Below are 23988 nucleotides of genomic sequence, written 5' to 3' on the forward strand. Positions count from 1 at the left end.
TGTCACGCCGCGATCGACCAGCAATCGACCAGTACCACCTCCGCGATCGACCGGTAGCTCGCGATCGACTTAATGAGCACCCCTGCTGTAGACCATACCCATGTTTTAAACTACATACATCATGTCATTACCATTACCATGCTAATATATGACCAATATATAGAAAAAAGGTTTATATATATATATTTTCACTATTCGTACTCTGTGATTGGCCAGTCACACATAGCGACCGCTCCTGCAGCCAGCATGTCTGTCTGTATTGTGTTTGTGTACGTTCCAAGACGTGGTACTTCCAAGTGCGTGCTGTCTGGCTGCAAAAACGTGTACTGCCTCAGTGCGAATTTGGGAGCATTCAGACACAACGTCACTGTTTTAGTGAAGGAGGAACTTTTGCTGTGTTCAGGCAAGCAGTCGCTTGTTGAGCCTATGTTATTATAGGGGTACATTATGCTGAGTCTTTGCAGGAACAACCTAAATGCTATCCCATTAATTTGCTTAAAAGCCTTTTTATTTGTTTGCATGCATCGTAACCCTGTTCCAAAGTCCGAAGCAGCTCGCATTAGAAAGAAATGAAGTGTTTCTTTCGTCATGCAAACTGTGTTATCTTCACAAGAGGCTTGCCGAAGCACACTTCAACTTGTGTGTGTGTGTCTTGTACACCAGGGATCTCCAAAAACAAAATCTGCTAAACTTAAATTTAATGATATTTCGCCTGCAGATATGTAGATACTAAAGTAAACTAATGTTCCCTATACCTTTTATCTTCTTGTCACATAAAATAGTGTATCTAAATAATGTGTATGACTGTGTGTATGTGGTAATGTAGGTCCACATTTATTGAGTGCCCAAGTTTTAAAAAACTTGGGTAAATTTTATTAGTAACTCCAGACATCAGTGAGCTTGTAATTTTCATGCATGCCGGTAAGATGCTCTGCATGTACACTCGATAACAACCGCTTTCTTACACAAAATAAACACAATTAGAGCACTATTATAAAGGGGATGAGCCAGAGTATCCGTTACAGATAATGCGTAACGATAATAGATCCAAGTATGAATTACATTACGTTACATTTCGTCATCGTCCGTATTCATGTTTTGAAGGTGTGTTTCAAGAAAAATTCACTCATTAGGTAGGCTTGATGTCACACAAAGGCGGCATCAGGCATTTTGCATGTATGGCTAAAATATAACTAAAATATGGCAAAAATATTACATCCCTCTCAAGACACAATACAGTATGCGACTTGCAATCTTAAACTTGTTTCATGAAATACATGTTTTTAAAAGGACAGCGGGCATGGCCGTGCATCATTCACTGATGGTGTTTTTTTGTTTGTGCTTGTTTCCAGTAGTTTTAAAAGTGCTTGTATTAATGAACATGGTGCTTTTGAGAAAAATAGAGTCAGCAAGGCTGACACCTTATTGTTGGTTATTGTCATGTTTGCATGAATCACCAACTTCACACAGCTCATATAGTATATGAAATAATTGTAATAAATAACTACAAAATTCCCACGGAATGCCGTGCGTACATTACATGAGGAATTATGCAAAAAGGCTAACATGCTAACTGTTAGCACACTAGCAGCTAGTGAGATGGCACTCCATAGCGTCAAGGCAGTCCTACAGTATCCCTGCACCATGCCATGTCTTTATTAGCCTTTAGGTGTGAGGAATACAGCTAAAATGTTAACATGCTAACAGTTAGCATGCTAGCACCAAAAGCATTCCTACATCATGCCATGTACATATAGGCCTTTAAACAGGAGTAAAAAAGCAAAAATTCATAAATATTAACAGTTAGCATGGTGTCATCTAGCAAGACAACACTAAGTGGCGAAAGTGCCAAGGCAGTCCCATACTGTCCATACATCATGCCATGTGTGTATGTGCATTTTGATTTAAGTATATTGGCTAAAATGTGAACAATTACCATGTTAGCACCTAGCCAGATAGCCTCAAGTACTGAAAGTGACAAGGCAGTCTATAGTGTCTACACATGATGCCATGTGTGAATTTGCCTTGAGACATTTTGCTTTGGCTCTCAACAAAAGGCGGTCACATCTTTCCCCTCTCCTCCCTTATCGTCCCTGCTTTGCTTGCTTCTTATGTCTCATTTAGTCCCGTCTTATGCTTTCTCAAGAGCCTCTCTCTGCACTGTTCTCCAAAAATCATGGAATTGATCAACTGGTCCCTCCACTCAATTGGCACGATCTCTACGAGAAGCTAAGGTCCGGGGAAACCTGTCTGCCCTGGCGGTATGTTCAGCGCCGGGTATGTGATGGACAGTTGGGGGAAGTGGAAGGTCTGGCGATTCAGAAACCATGATAACAGGTCTGTTGCTGATTGGGTTGGGCACTTTCCTGGTGTATCGCAGAATTTGTATGATGAAGGCAACAGATCGAGTTGGCCCACATCTGCCCGTCGTGAATGATCTGACGGGCAAAGCTGGTCACACTGACTGTGACTGCCATTCACAACAAGGTTGCCGTCTTGGAGAAGATTTTGGCTTTGCATAGGCAGTTTGGCAAATTGGGAGACCAGAATGGACATTAGGGAATGTGTCTGCCCAAACAATTTTTAATCTGGATTTTGATGTCCCCACCACGGCTACCAAGGTCGTGTTGTGAAAACTTCTCCCAAGAGATTGCTGCAGTGGGATGCTCTGACGCTCCATTATTTCTTCGCGGACACCTGTTGTTTTTCTTCTCTGGGCCCACCATGGACGTCTCCATGGCAACTGCTGTCTATCGCAATCACACCCTGCGAACTGAGCTCCAAGATTGGGCACCTGACAAAAACACTTTATTTATCCTCGAGGGGCAATCTAAAGGACACAGAGAGCAGCATATGGAATAAAATTAATAAAATGTACATAGCGCGTGGGAGGGGTCCTGTAGGATCCCATGTGCAGTTCGGGTTATTTGCTGATCGCAGTGTAGAGAAAGAGCTCTCACAGGATGGCCAATGATTTTGGTGCAAAATCTTGAAATACTGAATAAGCGAGTCTTGTCCTGTAGATGCAGTGAATAAAACCATGAAATGAATGAAAAGGTCAAAATATTCTCAATAAAAGCATAGTAGAGGGTCAGCAAATTTTTTGTTTACTCCAAAGGAACTCAGCTTCCTCAACATGCACTGCCTCTGATGGCACTTCTTGAGGATCTCCTCTGTGTTGGATGAAAACCTCAGAAGGCCATCAAATATAGTGCCCAGATACCTATACTCCTCAACTACCTCCACCGGTTCCCTCCCCCCGATGGTGGTAGTGATGGCCTCTGCAAGTTGTCTCTGCTTGCTGCTGTATGTGTCAATCACCTCTTTGGTCTTGGTTGGGTTGAGTTGCAGACAAACGTCGTCACACCAGGTGACAATGTCCCGAAGAACGGTGCTATGGTGTAGATTTGGTGCAGAAAGCAGAGAAACTAAAACTGTGTTATCAGCAAACTTTACAAGGTGGCAATGCGGCTGGCTAGACCTACAGTCGTCAGTATAGAGGATGAAGAGGAGTGGTGATAAAACACAGCCCTGGGGGGAGCCGGTGAAGGTATGAAGGGTGTCGGACTATAAACCGTTAACAAGCACCCTTTGTGAACGGTCAGTTAAAAAATCCATAATCCACGGGGTGAGCTGATGATCCAGTTTGAAGCGGGTAACTAACTTTTGAGCAAGGAGGTGTGGCTGCACGGTATTGAATGCTGATGAGTCCGCGAACAGGAGCCGAGCAATGGGGTCTCCAGATGTGCATGGATGGCCTCCAATATGAACAATTTGGCATTGTCCACTCCCCTGCTGGCCCTGTATGCAAACTGCAGTGGGTCCATAAGACTGGCAACAGACTTTGTGATGGAGTTTTTAATGACTCTCTCCATAGCTTTCATCACCAGGGACATCACAAGGCTACAGGCCTCAAGTCATTCAGCACCTTAACGGAACCCTTCTTGGGAATGGGGATGATTGTTGATGTTTCCACTTCTGGGTCACAGTGCTGCAGTTCATGGAAGTCTGGAACAGTTGCTGGAATACCTCTCCCAGCTGCGCAGCACAGTGCTTGATGGTCTGTGCGCTGATGTTGTCAGGTCCACTGGCAGTGTTGAGCTTTGTCTTCTTCAGTGCTCTCACAACCTCTTCCTTGCTGAAGGTAACAGTAGGAATCCCAGGGCAAGTCTCGATCAAGCCTTACAGGAGAGCCAAACCCATCTATGTGCAGGGCGTCATTGCTGTCTCCTTTATTTAGCCATGTCTCTGTAAAGGCTAAAATCGATGCTGTCCGATATTCATACATATGGTTGATGTTAGCTTGTAGTTCATCAGTCTTGTTGCGGAGTGACCGAACGTTAGCCAGAATAACTGAAAGGTTCGATGTTTCACATTCCGCTGCTTTAGTCTGGCTCTAACACCTCACTTTTTCTTCCCCCTCCTGGTTGCCTTCTTTTTTGGTGTGTGTCATACTGGCCAGTCGTGTGTTTACGGAGTATCTCTTCTGGTATCTCCTCTGTGAGAACGACTCGATCGGCTTGAAACCGCAGCTGCAGAAGCGAATCCCTGGAATGTAGTCCGTGGGGTGTCTGAAAGACTATGTCCATTTGTTTTGCAGAAAAAAATGGTCCATGTGCAGCAGAAACACAGCAATCCACAGGATCCTAGTGTAATCCATTGACCGGTGTATTCGGGGCAAGTGCTAGCTAGCACTAGCCTCACTAGTTTCCACGGTATGGTGATCACGCAAGCATATGACAACTCCAAGCGTTCGTTAAATAAAAAAGAACAGAACATAAAAGCAACAAAACGTATGTTGTCCTGACACTGCTAAAAAGGGAAGTTAAAAAACACATGAAGGGACATGTACAAGAGGACAGCTGCTCGTCTGTGCCAGCGGTCACCACACGAGCAGTGCCCAGCCAACAGGGGAAACGTCGCAGGCCACGCACTCATGCATCCAAAGACACATATGCATTGCACACCCCCCTTCCTCATCCAACGCCTTCACATCGTGAGAAAATGGAAAACCACAGGCACAGTCCTAGTTAAAGCCCGGAGTGGCAGGCCAAGACAAATCTCAGATAAGCAGAGGCCAAGGAGGGTGAGAACAATCAATCAAATTGAACCCACAGACCACCTCCAAAGACCTACAACATGATCTTGCGGCAGATGGTGTCACTGTGCATCGTTCAACTATTCAGCTATTCTGGAAGAGTCGCGATTTAAAGCGGGCTGGCTGTCCATGCTTAGAAACCATCAAACCTGACTGATGGAGATGTTTTTAGTCTGTGCTCTGTTTTTACAAGAACCTCATTGGAAGCAACAGGAAGCATTTTGTCAAAAACTACGAACTGGTCTGGAACCCAAGATGCGGAGGTAGAAATATAACAAAAGTGTTTAACAAAAAGAGTCCACATAGGGTAAAAGTACAAATAAACAGAGGTTGTGAGGCAAAAACAACACTAGCCCAAACAGGGGAACAAAAAACACTGCAGCAAAAGGCAAACAGACTGAAGGAAATCTCCCTTTAAGATTCCTATGTGGCTGTCGAATTGAGGACATGGGAAGACTTTATTCCCGATACAAACAAAATCTATTACAGACGTCCGGGCTTAATTGCCTTGTGTTTAAGCTATACGCTGCATCGCGTATTTAAAACATCTTCATAAACTATGTGCTTGATTTTAACTTTATTGTTAGCTAGCCAAAATATGAGCAAATACCTTCAAGACAAAACACAAGTACAGGAACGAAAACACAGCTGACAAAAGGTCAGCGAGCAAATATGAAGTAACAGAAAACACAGTGGCAAAAAGCGATGGGTAGGTACTCACAACCATATACTTAAAAGGCAGAAAGCAGAGGAACAATGAGAGCATGCACATGGCGGGAGACGAAGACTGTGGAAGCTTGAGGGACACTCTGGCTATTAGTGCACCTATGACCAGGGCTTAAGTAGTAGATGGATAATTGAACTCAGGTGTGTGCAGGAGTGGCCCACCTGCTGTTGATCAGGATGCGCTGCAAAGAAAGCGCAGCAGACGGCAGCAGGGCGACAACACACAGATCATGACATTTATTTCTGCAAAAGCAGGATTGACTATATATTGATGTAATTGTCTGTTGGGGTGCGCAAATTTATGCACACATTCTGCAAATCCTAGAAACTTGTCATTATATCTTCGCATTATATCTATGTGACAAAGTGAATGAGTTAGAACTCATCACTTGTCCCTTGTATTATTGTATTCATGATTGGTTGATTTATGTAATTGATAATAGTGCTGTATTAATTCAAGCTGAATTCATTAGGAACAGGTGTACAGAGATCATCTTACCTGTGGATACTTACCAAGGGAGTCACCTGGGAGCCGCCGTGAGTCTCTGTGTTTTATAGGTAGAGTAGAGTAGAGTAGTGTAGTGTACGGCAGTGGTGTTGCTGCAGTATGATGGTTCAGTGATGTGAGTGAATACATTTTTCTTGCTGTTTTTGGGAAGTCAAATTATTCTTTTTTTCCAATTCATTTTTTTTATTTGGGTTTTTTTCCCCAAGTTATCTTATCATGTTAAATAAATATGCCTATCCTGGGTGAACTGCAAGTCTACCTCCTGACTTTTTTGCGGCCTTCGGACACCACATTACGACAAGCTACAATAACACTTTTTTTCTTTACTTTATTTGCCTTTTATTTAACCTACAAATGTCAGATCATTTTGCCTGACCCTGTATATGCATTTATCTTTCTTTGTTACAGTTTCCACGGCAAATCTTATTGGGTCAAACCAAGGCCAGGATGTCATTTACAAACTTATGCCTCGTTATACCACCAAGAATCTGCAAACCATCAAGTATGTATTGCCAAGCCATTCAACGCATTCACACTAACTGATTTAACTGATGTCTGATATTGGCTTTTTGCAGATAACCAATATTGTCCAACTCTGAATTTCCGAATCTGATATCAACCGATACTGATATGTGTAACATCACAGATATTTTTCTTGAATAAAATTATTGTAAAGTAACAATACTCTTACATGAGTACAGTTGTTTTATTTGCTATTCCACCCACCCGGTATCAACCGATATCAGCTTTTTAGGTTGGTGTTGGTATCGGTATCGCCATTTGCGGAGATTGCAGCTAAATGCAGTTAACACTGTGTTGCTCAAATGTTCCCTGTGAAGGCTATTAAGGCGAGCAACACAACTCGGTGTCCTAAAGAACTTGCTAAAACATCACACAACAATGTACTACAGATAGTAACACTCTACCAACAAATAATGGAATTTATTCACAATTTAAAACAGTCCAGCTTAGCACAGCACATAAAGAGATCCCCTATCAAGCGCTGGGAGTAGTATGTCAACGTTGCCGCAGATGTGCTGTCCTGTTTTCATTAAGCGTGTTTCTACTAAGAAATTTAAGGGGGAGTTTAATCCCGCACAGCATACAAAGCCCCAGGAATAAAACTGGGATGCAAATTATGACGCATTACCTGTGGCACTGCATGTCTTATAAGATTACTGATACCCATTGACCAGAATAATACATATAACTTGTCTTGCAATATTTCTGGTCTAATAAGTGACAACCACGGGGTGACTGCAGAGGGGAAAATATGCAGTTTTAAAAATCCACTGCTATGTGTGGACAAGGCCTTAGACCTAGACTTAGACGTAGACAGAATTTATTGATCCACAAGGGAAATTGCTTGGTTACTGTAGCTCAACTGCAGAAGAAAAGAAAGACACACTATTAAATAAAATGCAATGCATTTTGAATTAACAAAAATAAAGAATATTTGCATATTTACAAATAGTCTGTAGTAGTCTGTGCTCTGGCTCAATAAAAGTTGGGAAAAACTGCCCTGCTAAGTGTTTGGAGTCCCCAAAAGCCTCTTTGTGCCTCCAGTTACTGCACTGTGAAGTACTGTACCACCATCACCTACAACCGTATGCCTGATGTGTGAGACAGTGTTTGAGGTTGCTTAAATCTTCTTGTGTTTTGCAGGGCGTCCATTAATGCATTCGCTGCTCTGCTTTGCTCAAGTAAGTTTATTTTCCAGACAATGGTTTGCATTCAAATTCATTTACACATGGTCATCATTAAACAACAATCAGTAATCATCAGTTTACCATATAATTTCATTACCTATTCCCCAAAAGTAAATACAGTATTTGTGATGTTATTGGGTTATCAGTTTATTTATTGGGCTCCCCATTAGCTAAAGCAGAAGCTGCTGCTCTCCTTCCTGGGGTACACACAAAATTATGACAAATACAATTATAATCATGACAGATTTTATGACATATATTGTGACAGATAGTACTGACGTAATAATACAATTATAAAGAACAAATAAAAATCATGGGCTGCACGGAGGTCTAGTGGTTAGCACGCAGACCTCACAACTAGGAGACCTGAGTTCAATCCCACCCTCTGTGTGGAGTTTGCATGTTCTCCCCGTGCATGCGTGGGTTTTCTCCGGGTACTCCGGTTTCCTCCCACATTCCAAAAACATGCTAGGTTAATTGGCCACTCCAAATTGTCTATAGGTATGAATGTGAGTGTGAATGGTTGTTTGTCTATATGTGCCCTGTGATTGGCTGGCCACCAGTCCAGGGTGTACCCCGCCTCTCGCCCGAAGACAGCTGGGATAGGCTCCAGCACACCCACGACCCGCGTGAGGATAAGGGGTACAAAATGAATGAAATAAAAATCTTGCAGTTTATTAAGCAACAACTAACAATTCCAAAATTGTACATCCTAACAAATACACAATCAATGAGCAAATTAATAAAGAAGATAAAAGTAGGATTGCCTCAAATGTTACTAAAATTGAATTAATCTCAATCTCATACGTTATGTCTGTACTTAAAGGGGACCTATTGTGCTTTTCCCACTTTTCCGACCTATAAATGTTGTTAGAATGTTGTATTATCGTGTTAAATTATGCCAAAGTTTCAGATAATGAGGTTTGTGCAATTGGAAGTTAGCGCTGACAGAAGTTGCAACGGCTCTGAAAGCATGGTTTACAGAGTTTTTTCTAACCGGACTTTCTTATATGGGTGTGCTCGGTTTTTAAGCTGTAGGCTTGCCCTTGCTCTGCTGTTTGTCAAAGATTTTACCGTGTTAGCATAGAGCAATGGTGATATATTATGATAGCAGCTGGACGCATTTCATACTTCATACTTGGCAAAAATGCATTATCTGTAACAGATACTTGTTATCCCTAGTTGAAATCTGGCCAACAAGATGACATAAATCTGATGTTAATGAAGCTGGATTACATAAACCGGATGCTGGAACTCATTGATAGGAAGGTACGGAAGTTACTAGATATGGGGGAGAAACTAGAAAAGATGGAACAGAAGGGGGGAACTAAACACGGACGCCCTAATACAGGAGATCCAAGATTTGAAAGTGGTGAACAAGAGCCACCATCAAAAAAAGACAATGAGGAAAAAGAGGAACTCAAAATTACAATCGATGACATGAATCAGAGCACAAGGATGAATGACATAATAGTTGATGTGGGAAAAAAAGCAAAGCAAAAACATAAACTGATTATATTGGAATTGAAATGGAAACTATAAAAAGGGTAATCAATGAGATCGTAGAACTGCTGACATACATCGTTAATTTATCATTTCAGACTGGAAAATTCTGTCACGAAATGAAAATAGCTAAATTATTAGCTCTCCAAAAATTGTATTCATTTATTATCAACTTCTATACCCAAAATATTAGGAAAGTGGGGTTTGTTCGTAGTTAGGGCATGTGACCAATCACAGCAAAGTGGGTGTGCTCGAAGGCGGGCTGTGTTTTCTGTTTTCTGTGCTGGTTGTGTGTAGCTGATCTATGGGAGTCCACAACTCAATACAAAGGGTCGACAAATTTGCATAATAGGTCCCCTTTAATATGTTATACAATACTTATCTACAAGAGAGGAGAAATATGATCTAAACTTGAAAGACGTATATATGTGAGAACAACTTTAAAAAACCGCATCATTTCAAAATGTGGAATTAATCTACGGAACGGGCTGAGTAAGGAAATCAAACAATGCACAAGGATGAGCCAATTCAAGAAACAATACAAACAAGTTGATGTTTGCAAAATACAAGGAAGAGAGTCTTGAACAAGTGTTTAATTTGTTATTATACAGTGTAATTGTCGGTCATATCCATAATATATATTGTAAAAACAATCACCATTATGTCACTATAGGGTTACATTACCTTACACTTCTGTATGTGTAAAAAAAAATGTCATATCCGGAATACAGGAAATGTAACCGTAACACACTGTAAAAGTAACACTTGGGGGTGGGAGTGGGGGGTAGGCTTTAATCAGCTTTGCTTCTTCCTACTCCTTTTGGACATGTGGGACTGTGAATTGATTTATGTGATGTATTCCATTGTAAAATGATGGATGTTCAAATAAAATTAAACCATTACCATTTCTTGTTAAATTTTATTTTTAGAGGGGAACACTTCGGACACTTTGGGCCTGCAGGCTACACATAATTATCCAATACCATAAATCCATAGACACTGTTACACCTGGTAGGATAGCAATTGATTGGACACCAGGCTTCAGGACGTCTGTTCAAATCAAGCTGGACTGATATTCGAAGAAGCACTTTTGGTGTTTATACCAACAGTTAGTGTCCTCAGGACAATAGATGACACACACAAACTGCCAATGTGAAAATAGAAATCCTTCTGGTGTTTAGTTGGAAAATTGACATCCTCTGCATTTGTCTTGTTTCTCTGGTTTTGTCATCAACAGATGCAAACATCTGCTCAGCAGTAGCCAAAGGTTACATGGTCAGACTCTTGCAGCTGTATGAGGACTGGCACAGCAAGGATACTGAACACTCCGCCATTGAGATCCGCCATGCATTGTTGCGTTGCCTTCATAAAATCACACACAGTGCTCTTGGCAGACGTACTTTTGTGTCACAAGGAGGCCTCAGACTTCTTTATCATACAACACAGGTAGAGTGCTTCTTGTTTTATTCATTCTGTTTGATTTTCTAGAATCCAGAGCCAAACAACTTAATCAGTAAGGGTCTGTTTACCTGAGACCATTTTAACTAATTTGTGTTTAAAGCAGTGCTTCTCAATGATTTTCTGTCATGCACCACCTAACGGACACCATTTTTCCGGGTCCCCCTGATTTGAAATACTAGAAAAACTGACCATATTTATTAATTTATTTTTACTGTACAGATCCCCTTCCATTTCCCCCGGGGGACCCGCCCCACTATTTGAGAAGCACTGGTTTAAAGGAAAGACCAGATCAAGTGGAACACCGAGAACACTTTACCAGTGTTTCTTTGTTTGTTTGCAGCCACTGATTATTTGCAAACAGCTGAAAAACAAATTCAACATTAATAAGTGTTGACTACAAACGATATATAAGCAATAATCAATACATGCATCTGCTGTATAAAGCTGTATAATCGCTGGTTGTTGGCATTAAAGGCATGAACTTTGAGTTGGAAGGTTACGAGATAACCTGCATCAATAGGAGTGAGACGAGGGAAGAGTTGCCCTGTATGTGGACAAACTGTCACAAGGGGGTGGCGAGAGCCAGTCTGGAACCCAAACACAGAGACACTTTCAAGAAACAAAAAATGTTTATTCAACAAAGGTAGTCCGCTTGGGTAAGGATAACAAAGGGTGCAAAGTAGAAACCAAAAACTGAGCTACACAAAGTCCAACAAAACAGAGAACGAGAAACACTGCGGCAAATGGCTAGCAGGAAACACAGAGAGCAAAGTGCAACAGAAAACACTGGATAAAAGGTCACACAGGCAAAAAAACAAGAAGCAAACAGAAATCTCAGTCGTGCAAAACTAACTGGCAGGTACTTACAAGAAAATATGCTAAAAGCCGGAAAGCAAGGGCACAAAGGGGCTAACACGTTGCAGAGGAAGTGGAGGGGTTGTAGGACAAGGTAGGTTGATGTATGATCTGGCAACGAGGCACACCTGCTACCATGCTTAAGAAGGTCAGTAATGAGCTTGGCAGCAGGCATGCGTGAGTGAGATGAGAATCAAAAAATGGCGCTGGCAGCCGCAGCATCAAGTAGCAGCGAGTCCGGAGGAGAAGAAAAGATCGTAAAAAGTATGGGAGTACTTCACACTTAAAGGTAACGACTCAGTGGTCTGTGACCTGTGCAAAATGGAGATAGAATACCATTAAAGCACTACCGCAATGCACCAGCACCCGGGAGCTGCTTGTGTGGAGGAGAAAAAAAGGACATTGTACACTTTTTTTCTTTCCTTGTTTGCAATGATTAACCTTGAATTCATCCAAACCACACCAAGGAACTTGTGCTCCAGCCTCGCACACACAGACCATGTTCCCACTCAAACAAACACACACACACACCTGAGCAGACGCACACACAGAGTGAGCGGTGGTGGAAAGCAAGAGGGAAAGAAAAAGTGCTCTTACAGGAACACACACACACACACACACACACGTGCGTTATTTTGTATTTAGTTTGTTTATATTTTGTTTCAGATTGTGATTATTATTTATAGATTATTTATAGATTAACCGGTTACAAAAATAATCGTTTAACCAAGCCCTAGTGGTTAGTGGTGTGCCGAAAGATTTTTCCAATGTAAAAAAAATGTGCCGTGGCTCAAAAAAGGTAGAAAAACACTGATCTAAATAATTCAAACAATTGGTCCTGTCACGGGGTGTCGAGGGTTGGGCCCCAGATGCAGAGGAAGGCCAACAGGAGTTGCAGTTAGAGTCTTTTAATAGGCAAAGTCCAAGAAACAAACTGCCCAGGGGGCAACACAAGGTGGTGGCGAGGAAAGACACGATGAAACAAAAAAAAAATCTCGCCACAGAGCACAGCTAACATAAATGACTAAATAGAACTACAGGGGCTGGCTGGACGGCTAGGGAGTGCTGGGTAGACCGAAGTACCAGTAGGTTAGCAGGATACTATGCGAGGAACCAGCGACTCCCGCGGCAAGCGGCGGCCTTAAAAAGGGCAGTTGATTAGATGGGCTTCAGGTGTGCCCAGTCCTCCCGCCTCCAGCCCGCTCCAGGACATCTGGAAAACATGGAAAAGCAGACCAGGAGAAGGCAGGAACAGGACTGTGACAGGTCCTTCATTATTTATTCAAATGTTTTATTTTTTGTGAATATATTATTTCTCTTCAAACAAGCAAAAATATGTTCTTCATAGTTGTATAGGTATATCCCAATGACAGCATTGTAAGCTAGCTCAAATTAACTTGTTTCCTTGTGTTATAATGCACAGAAAAAGAAAAGAAATATGTGTTTATGTTTCACATAGGGATTTTGAATGATGGCCAAAATTCCAGAACAGTTCCCTTTTTGCTGAAATTGCTGATCCCAACAACTACTGATTCATAAAGGAAAATCTTGGTGCCCAAACCTTTTCATACCACTGTATTGTGTTTTACTTTAAAATGTGGTATAATAGTCTTATATACCTGTAATGGTGGACATGTCAATTTAGAGTTGCATGTATTTTATCTCACAGAGATGCAACTTTAAAGCACTGTAATAGGCTCTCTAAAAGTGAATGTTCTCCTTTACAGCATGGCACTAACTACAGTATATTGTAGTGTATTGTAGTTGTTTTTACAGTCACCGCTTTGCATGGCGTCAACAAAATAAAAACATTTTCCCAGGATTTCGTCTCCTCCTAAATGGAATGAGACTGTGGCAGAGAGAGCAAGAGTGCTGAAGGGGCAGCACAGAGAGACGCACTTTGAAGGATGAATGAATCGCAGCACAGTTAAAAAAAAAGTTAAATATTGTATCAATGGCAGCGTGCCAGCCACGGTGATGTGATTTGTTTATTGAAAATGATGACTAGATTACAATAGCAAACTGGTGAACGATCACATCTTTATGACTTTCTACTTTGGGCTGTCATATTTGTGGCTTTTGCAGACATGTTTGCTGAATAAATGTGTGGAGTCACTGGTGGAGCCCTCGGTTCAGCTGATGAGAAAGTGCCTGCCAAAGACCCCTCTACCACTGACATCAGATCATTCAGCATATAGCTTCCCCCTGCCCGGAAGACAATATACCGTTTGCGGTGAAGCTGCGGTATCAGGTAAAGCCTTGACCATCCAAGCTAAAATTGGGAATATACTATCTCAGTTTATGAAGTAACAGTTACCAAACAAAGTATTGTACAGTGCAGTTGAAGGTAAGTATTACACTATTACAATGACACAGGTTTCTAGTGTGCTTATAATGTACAAATGATCTCCTGTGTCCCAGCAACAGCTGTTTTTTTGCATTGTGTATTATTTTAGTGAAGTACTGTATGTATGTAGATACTAGGGCTGTCGGACTATTAAGAGATTTGATTGTGATTAATCACAGATGTTTTTATCTATCATTTTTGTTTGTTTGTTTGTTTTTCCTGATTATGGAGTTGCCACAGCGGATCTTGTGATCCGCATACTGAATTTGGCTTAAGCACTTTAGATTAAAGATGCCCTTCCTGACGAATACCAATGATGCTGAGTAGGAAATGTACAAATGAAAATACCTAAAACACAGGGCAATAGTCATAAAACATTTCATCAAAATTGCAAACTCAATATAATTTCATTTATCTTCTAAAACAGAACACATAGAATAAATATAAATCAATAATTATGTTGCAGTAAATATTGTTTTATTACAATACTTACAATACAATACAATACAGTTAAACTATTAAATATGAAATCCCACAGTTTTGACACCACCGTATATGACAATAAGAACTATATCTGCACTGCTCCAGTCTCTGGCATTAACGCATTAACTTTGACAGCCCTAGTAGATACACTGGGTAGATACAGTATTCCCATTTCTTCTTTTTACTTTTGTGTTTTAAGATGGCAGCAATGCAGAGATTGTGGAGGAGGAGGAAGAGGAGGAAGGTTGCCAAGAGGCTGCCAGCATAGACTATGTACGTTAATCAGACTGTATCTGGTATGAATGTTGCAAAACAAGAAAGCACAATTCATTTTATGCTGTATTATTAGTTCAGTGACAAATATGGCTTTTCTTGTATCCACCAATGTTTGGATTCTCGACAATGTAAATTGTGGGGGTTGAGTTATTTTAACTGCAGCTTATTGTCACGCTTTAAAAATGACAATAGGTCAACAATGCTCTGCACAAACAGAATTTGACTGTAGCAGCTCAAGTAAATACTACTTCTCAAGAGCATTTTATAGGGATGTTATATAGTTTTTCACATCGTGTATCAGTCACTGACGGTGCTTTTTTTTTTATAACATATGCTTGCTTGCTGGTGAGATGAAGTCATTTGGAAAACTGCTTGTAGTGCTGAAGATGGTGCTTTTGAGAAAAATACAGTCAACAAGTCTGACAAAATGATTTCCCTTTTTGCCATATTTGCATGAATTCACACAGCTTATAGAATTTACATTTTGCACATTTGGATCTTAAGGAGCCACAGTATGACAACAAAGGCATTTATTGAAAACACCAATTCAACTGAAAAGGCTGTTTATCAGCTGATCAGGGATTTAAGACCATTGCTCAAAAAATGACAAAAACTCTCCAAACCAGAACAGAAAAAATGAATGCCTGAATGAATTTTGAGCAGATTTTCGCGTTTATAGCCTGTGGGCTTAAACTTTTGATGAACTGAAATAGGTTGTTTTTCCACTTGATCAAAATGAAACTATAAGAGTGCCACCAATTCAGACTTTTCGAAATATTTCCACAGTCACTGTAATTTCATATTTTCAACGAAGATTTTCCCATTTATAAATGCTTGGGCATAACAAAGTCATGGTGTCAGATGAACAAAAGATATAATTAATGTTCAGCAAATAATTACAGGAAGGAATTACACATAGGACATCTACCATCTCCATGGAATTAAAAAAGCTAATTATATAACATTAAACACATAACATTAACTGTTTAAACAGCAGTGCATTGTATTATGCATGTATTATGGGAATTAGCAATACAAATACATAGCTTATTACTACCCAGAGTCTGAGTCTCCAGCACCCCCCGTGACCCTCGTGAGGATAAGCGGTAGAAAATGAATGATTTTGGAATGCAACGTAAACCAGCACTTCCTTAAAATGACAGAATGTTGTCATTCCCAGTCCACAATGCTCCTCCTTCGTACCTCGTGCTAACATGCAGTATACAAAATGGATGGAGTACTCAAATGTTTGCTGGGCACAAGGGAGGCAAGAGAGGATAACTGCAAAGAACACAAACTATAGTTATAGTATCATATAAACATTGTATTTAAATATATTAATGTACAAGAAATGACAAAAACCTACATACATGACATTAAACACACAACATTTACAGCGATTTAAAAAGCAGTGCCACAAAGCATGATGGGAGATTGCACTAAACTCATTTGGCATACGCAACTGCGCCCCCAATTCTGGTAAGTTTGTAAAAGTTGTATAGCTCACCTGGAAGAGTGCTTGGCTCCTGACCCATATGGTTGGTTCAATTCCTGATTTGAGTTGAACCTACCAATTTACTTTCACTGGACGTTTTTGCATATTTTCACAGCACTTCAGTCGAGCTTCAGCTTCTGAACAGCTAGCTAGCCAGCACTTACTTGAAGCCCCCACCTCCACGTACTTGGACAAAGAGGCTGAATGGCTTAGAGGAGGGTTCACTCTCTCCCTTCATTCCACTGTAGCACCAAAACGTGCAGACAGATGCAAAGTGAAGCCTCTTGTCATCCAGCCTGTGTGGTAAACAGAGACAAGGAAAACAAACACGCATGCATGCAAATGTCAGTTTACCAAGACTTTGTTTTTTTTATATTTCAATTCATTAATTTATTGATTATTGTGACAGGCCTAATCATGCTGTTCCGTTGTTGAATATGGCATCTGTAGTCTGGTGTGGCATGGCATGGGTGTCTCACCTAATATTCTCACCTAATACATGACTGATAACTAGTGGCCATTGTAGAGTACTATGTACCACAACCACGAGTGCCTTATAATTATATTTCAGTTCAGTTAGCAATGTTTATGCTTAACTAAGGCAAAAAAAAAAAAAACATGGAACAGTGTGATTTATGCATTTTTGAAAAACTGAGCTGCAAAAATTGAAGCGTGATGTGTCAGTTGACTACGGTACATCTGTTGGAAGACTCAACTAAATTACTGTATAGCATATACTGTATTTAGGCACAATTCAGTACATTTTCCAAAGGATGGCAATAGAAGCAATGGAGAGGTTTGTTGCTTGTTATGGATCACAAACTATTTCTTGTAGGGATGTGCCGGAGTATCTGTTACGGATAATACATTTTTGCCAGATGCAAGTATGAAACAATTACATTTCATCATTATCTGTATTCATGTTCAGATAAAATGCTCATTATGTATTCACTCGGCACGCTCTGTGATTGGCCAGTCACACAAGCGACCGCCTCTCCCAAGATGGTGGCGGTGGCAGTGGTTCAGCGACTTCACACGGTGTAATTGGGAAGTCGAAAACGTCTCGCTGTTTGTCACAATGCCTCTTAGTTAGGTTTTCTTCAGCTCACCTCTATTTTGTTTTGTATAAGTTACTTGGTAAACTCGTTACGTAACATGTGCGATTGCACGAAGCACAGCGCTGCGCAGACAATACATACATACATGTATAACCGGCATTGACTGGCCACAACATTAGGTACACTTGCACAGGAGCACAAGAGCGTGTATGTCTCACATGATCCATACATAAAATATTACTCCCCTCTCAATATGTTGCAGTATGCAGTAAACTTGTTTCATAACATCTTGTTTTCATACACGGTGCATCTTTTTAAGTCAGCGGGCACAAACATTTTTCTTTTGTCTGCTTGTTTCGGGTGGTGATATGGAGTCAGTTGGAAAGCTGCCTGTACTACTGAACGCGGTGCTGTTGAGAAAAATACAGTCAGCAAGGCTGACACATGTTGCCCTGACAACATGCTTTGGAATGTGGGAGGAAACCTAAGCACGAAAGGGGAGAACCTGCAAACTCCACACAGAGATGCCCAGAGGAGATTCAAACCCAAGTCTTCCCGCTCTCCCGACTGTGTGGCCTACATGCTAACCACTCATACACCGTGCTGCCCATGAAATAATTATACATATAAATAACTCAAGAATAAAGTCTCAAGGGTCACTTACACACATACACATATAACTGAATGATAAACAATACATTTAGCAACTTCTGATCAATCCAAATCAATTTTGGACTTAAAATAATGTATAGCTTTAGGCACAGCTTTAAACCCCGCACATTTCTGGTTAAACCACACCCACTTCCATTGTATACCCCGGCCACTCAGAGTACAGATACGGATAGTGATAATTTAGATGGGTGAACGGATACAGATACAGATACAGATACAGATACAGATAGTGGTGTACTCGCTCATCCCTAATTTCTTGTTCCAGGATGAGGACTTGGAGACGGACCTGAACAAACTTTGTCTTTGCCCTGAACCTGACAGACCCAAAGAGCTACTGCCACAGTACAGCCGTCTATGTCCCGAAGTCTTGCATGACTTCCAGGTACTGTTTTTGAAAGTGTCAGTGTCATCATCAGTGTCAGTACAGTAACCTTGGTGTCTGACAGTCGTGTGTGACTGATGTTCCAAGCAATTAATTACAAAAGTAATTACTGTAATTATGGCTTCTTACTGTAATACAAAGTGCATGAGATTACAAGCATATTTTTGGTAACGTTAAATCCATTATAATCTAAGTAACAATAGCTTGGCACCAGCATCAGACAACATAAAATATAGAGATAAAAATATTTATGTTTTTATATTTATGTTGTCTATACAGGAACATATCTGAAGTTAGTTTTGCACATTTTAACCCATAAGTCAGAGACATTTGTGCTTGAAGGAAATGACAAAAAACTTGATGATGGGGAATATTGCATATTGCTATTATTGTGCCAGTTGTGAGATGATTGAAGCCTGTAATTATAGTCTGTTGTTTGTGGCGCTTTTATGTTTCACCTACTAACACTGAAGGATATTCGATATTGCCTTTTTTTGCCAATAACTGATATGCTGATATTGTCCATCTCTCAATTGCCGATATCAACCAATACCAATACTGATACACCTATCTCCTGTAATGGAATTAACACATTGCGGTGACCCACAATGTTGTTTTAGACAGTAGTCACCCACCCACAAGTGTACAATTTCCGGACCATGAGATTGTTGTTTTATATGGTTGTAGCCCCTTGTGTATGTAATTGTAGTTATGGTGGAGCAGATAACATTCAATTTCAGAGGAATCTTTCAAAGTGCGATACAAGCACCAAAATTGGCACAGATACTCCTTAGACCTTAATCTTTTCAAAAAGTATACGGGCCACTTGAAATTCAAGATGGCCACCCATTGTCAAGATGGCCACCATATGCGGTACCGAAATTGTATGCTTTGCAATAAGTATGCAAAAACTTGGCCAATATGGATGTTTCTGACATCAATCTATGCATTTTTTTAACATGTAGAATCCAAAACTAGGACTCTTATCTTTCAGAAGCTAACTTTTTTTTGTCTTATTCTGGGATTAAATAAAAATAACCCACTATATTGGCTCACAAGATAAGCCAGATCCTGTGTGGGGTCCCTGTGTGTGATTGAACATGTCAGCCTTTAACGCATTGTATGTATATCAAGGTAGCACTCACAGTATACACCATGCAGTAGTTATAACTATAATTCACTAGTAATGTATGTAGTGGTAGCAGTGTAGTTTATAGTGTGCCAAATGCTATTTAATTCAAGCCTCACAACAGTTATCTAGTAGTTAGCAAAAAAATGGCAAGTTCAGCTCCAGGATCATCTAAATGGAAAACTGATTGGGCCAAGAGGATAAACATAATGAGGATTTAAAATCCCCACCTAAACGTTATTCATCTGAACAAGATGGCTACATCATGATTGCAACCAATATTCCCCAATTCCATGCCCTCAATTCCATGCCCATTATTCTGGATCCAACCAGACTGGATGAGGGTGGTGGAATAGAAGAAACACTGAGGAGGAACATGCCACAGTCCCACCAGAGCTGTCCATATCTATTCAACAACACCAAACTGGACAGGGCTAGAAAGAGAGGGCTTGGGCATCGAAGTACTCAATCAGAATAAGGGCAAAACAAACTTCAAAGAACCTGTCATGGAGTCTGGTGTCCAAGTGCTTTCTTTGTGAACAAAAGTAGCCAGAATCAGAACTGAGACATGCCATGACCATGAATCTTAACAAAAGACTCAATGACTGTGCTAAAACTCTAAATGATGGAAGACTTCTCAAAGTACTGAGTAGTGGAGATGTAATTGCTCAGGAGTTCAAGTATCATGCTGCATATTCGACAGCCTTGTACAACAGAGAGACAGCCTACCTGAGAAATGCTGAAAAGAGTAAGCAGAGCCAGAAGCCGGATGTCTACCCAATAGCATTTTCTGAACTAGTAACATACATAGTGGAGACGAAATCAAGTTCTGAGGGACCTGCAATATTCAGGCTTGAAGATCTGGTCAACTTGTACACACAGCGTCTACAACAGCTGGGGATGAACACACCAGAAGTTAACGCCACCAGACTGAAGGACAAGCTGTTGGCTGAAATACCCGAGCTGAAAGGTCACAAGAAGGGAAGAGATGTGCTGCTGGCTTTCCAAAAAGATGTAGGCTTTGCTCTATCACAAGCCTCTGACTACAGTGATGCTATGACTCTTGCCAAAGCAGCCACGATCTTGAGAAGACACATGCTAGACCATAACTTTTCCCTTGATGGAACATTCCATCAAGGGTGTATTGAAGAGGCCATTCCACCCAGCCTTCTTCAATTTAATCATCAACATCAAATCATAGATTCAAGATTTGGTGCCTCCAAATCAGACCTTGCAGTTGCCCAGCTCCTTCAGTACAACCGTACAACACAAGGTACAAGGAAGGAGCATCAACTCATAGGCATTCAAAACATCGGGAAATACCATTCCCCATCTACATGGAAATGTCAATACATCTTCTTGGAAACCTGGCTGAACGAGGATAAAGGCACAGACTTTGAATTGAAAGGTTATGAGATGACCTGCATCAACAAGAACAACACGAGGGGAGGAGGAGTCGCCCTGTATGTGGACAAACAACTACATTAAAGTAAAGAATATGTCATTTGTTATTGACAATATCCTAGAATGTATAACAATTGAAATCTGTAAAGAACAAAGCAAAAACATGTACATAAGTTGTTTATACAGAACGCCACACTCATGGATAGAACCTTTTCCGATAACAGTCAAAAAACAATTTTCATATGTGGAGACTTCGATATCGATCTGCTGAATCCACACAAGAACAAGGTAATTGATGATTTTATAGATACAATGTACAGCTTAAGTTTGTTTCCCCAAAATCACCAGACCAAGTAGAATAACAGACCATTGTGCCACTGAATCCCCTGTGACTGCAGCTGTAACGCTGTTAATTTGAAATGTATACGTTCATTTTGAATTATAGCACACAACCTTCATCACTTCCTTAAGTTAAGGACAGTTACGGCTGTTAGGTGGCGTTTGTGCATTCTGAGAAAGGCGTAGGTAGGACAACTGCTCAAGAGGTGTAAATGGCACTGTAAAAGGACTCTAGACACTGTGAAGAGCAGCGTTTTGTGGAGTTGTGACCCCGCCATTGATTGAGAAGCAGGCTAATGTGGTGAGTGCTATTTATATTTGTTATTAACCTTGAAGCGACAGTGCCGCTGATTTTTTAACTGCTGTGTGATTTGTCATGTTATTTTTTGTACGTTAGTTCTATATGATGTTCATGACGAAAGGAAATAAACATTTGTAAAAGGAACTGGAGTCTATGGATCAATCGAGTGGCAGCACACTGACCTTTTTTGCAGTACATTTAGCAAGTGTGTATAATTTAAGGGTCTGCAGCCGACTTGGCCAGCAGCCTACCCAGTTGAGGCTCCTCCTCAAGCCGCAAACATCTATGGATCCATGGATAGCGGAGACATGCACCAGTCCACATGATGTCCCAGTAACAGACACAAGACATCTTTGTCGGTGGAACATATACAGCAACACGATGCACTAATATGCATTTATTTGAAATATGTGTTTGATATAGCCACTGTATTTTCAATCATGTCTAAAATTTGCTAAGCCTGTTATAAATATAAATACTATACACTAAATCCTTCTACAATGTAGAAAAATGTAACACTCCAAAATGTCTGCTTCCACAAATATATCAATAACTCAATACCTATGATTTACAAACAAATGAATACTTAATTAATCAAAACATACAAATTGATTCTCTAAAGCTTTGCACCGAAATGTTGACTTTTTTAAGGGCTTGACGGAAGCGCGCTAATAATGTTGCGATATGACGGGCCACAAAGGATGGTTTGAATGCACCACTGTACGTAGCCAATTTGGTAGACTGGGCTGTGCTGGCATAAGCATGGCGGCGCACCAGCTGAGGTGTCCACATTTTCAGCTTGGCGGAGTGAAAATGTAGTGACAAAACAGCGCGACAAAGGCAGGTTTTTCAGACTGTCAGGCACATTTTTCAGCCAACCACAAACAGCCACGGCATGCAATACAAAGTACTCTCATTGGCTTACCTCATCTCATGAATCTCATTCCAAGACAAAAGAGAGAGAAAAGGAAAACAAGAAAGACACTCGTTGAATAAATGTAAGTCAGTCGGTGTCTTAAGGATTTACCTGTGGTTGCCCATATTTCAGTGGGATAGATGGAGGCGTGGGTGCACCGCGTTGTGAAAACTGCAAAGTGTGCTGACCACACCCCGTTGGTGCGGCATAGGTGCGTAGTGTGCTCGGTCTACGAAAATAGAGCTCTTGGTCTTAATTCCAGGACAGGATATTTGTGATCTTACACATATCAGTATCGGTTGATATCAGCATCGTAATTGAGAGTTGGACAATATCGGCATATCGGATATTCTAATATTGGACATTCCTACTAATTACATCCTGTACATGTTTGCTTCTTTTTAAACATACACAAGTGTTGTCTTGATTGAAGTACACCTCCTTTGTAGGGTTTGTTTCTATGGTTGTTGTATGATGAGCTCTTTCACTTGATAATGAAGGAAGTGGCCCATAATTACACACGAGTAGGTATTAGTCCAGTGAGGTTCATTTGGTCTAAATTCATACATTCTAAACAGTTTCTTTTAACAGATCACAGATCTGATCTGTTTCAACTGTCCACTTGCAGTCTTCCTCAGAGTGGGCAGGGCAAGTGGGCAGTTGACACCGACAGGTATGGAAAACTTTGGTCTGTAAAAAATAATTGTTTAGAATGAAAGAAGCAAGGGTTGGGTGTTGTTTCCTGCCCGTCTTGGGGTGGGTATGTGGTGAGCTCTTTCAGTCTCGGGATCCATGTGACCCAGTAATTTTGGACAAGCACTACTACATTCCTTCCGAAATACCACATTGCAGCTCCTGTGCTACCCTTCTCTCCAGCACCCTGCAATACACTTTCCCAGGGAAGCTGAGGGGTGTGATGCCTGTATAGTTGTAACACACCCTGCAGTCACCCTTCTTAAAAGGGGACATCCATCCTTCAAATAGGACATTACATTTGGCAATGCCGCTTTGTGTGTTTCTAAGGTAATCATGCAGCAGCAGCTTACTTTTGTGAGAGACATTGTGACTAGATTCAAATGGTACTAAATAATTTTGTAACTTTTTAAAAAAATGCGGCAAATAATCTGCACAAATCTGTTTGTCTCACCCAGGAGCTGGATTCAAGTTCAGAGAGAAGTTCACCATCATCATCATCTTCATCCAATGACGACACTGGGCTTTACAACAATGTAGCTTTACACTCCTTTCGGGCCAAAAAACGATGGAGTACTGAAGTTCTCTCAAAGACAGAAAAAGGCACACCAGCTCAAACCAAATCAGGTAAAG

At 40.8% G+C, this 23988-nt stretch overlaps 1 protein-coding gene across 2 annotated transcripts in view; it reads left to right on the forward strand.

Moving 5' to 3' along the window:
• Positions 1–23988, forward strand: part of LOC131138492 (cytosolic carboxypeptidase 4) — a 140076-nt gene that overhangs the window by 31729 nt on the left and 84359 nt on the right. For both annotated transcript variants that reach the window (XM_058087448.1, XM_058087449.1), the window contains 7 exons: positions 6741–6834; positions 7998–8035; positions 10782–10990; positions 13946–14111; positions 14890–14963; positions 18457–18573; positions 23814–23982. In XM_058087448.1, the coding sequence (XP_057943431.1) occupies positions 6741–6834; positions 7998–8035; positions 10782–10990; positions 13946–14111; positions 14890–14963; positions 18457–18573; positions 23814–23982 (867 nt within the window). The remainder of the gene's footprint in view (positions 1–6740; positions 6835–7997; positions 8036–10781; positions 10991–13945; positions 14112–14889; positions 14964–18456; positions 18574–23813; positions 23983–23988) is intronic.

Source organism: Doryrhamphus excisus, chromosome 11, assembly GCF_030265055.1.
Source record: "Doryrhamphus excisus isolate RoL2022-K1 chromosome 11, RoL_Dexc_1.0, whole genome shotgun sequence".
In the NCBI taxonomy this organism is placed as follows: Eukaryota; Metazoa; Chordata; class Actinopteri; order Syngnathiformes; family Syngnathidae; genus Doryrhamphus; species Doryrhamphus excisus.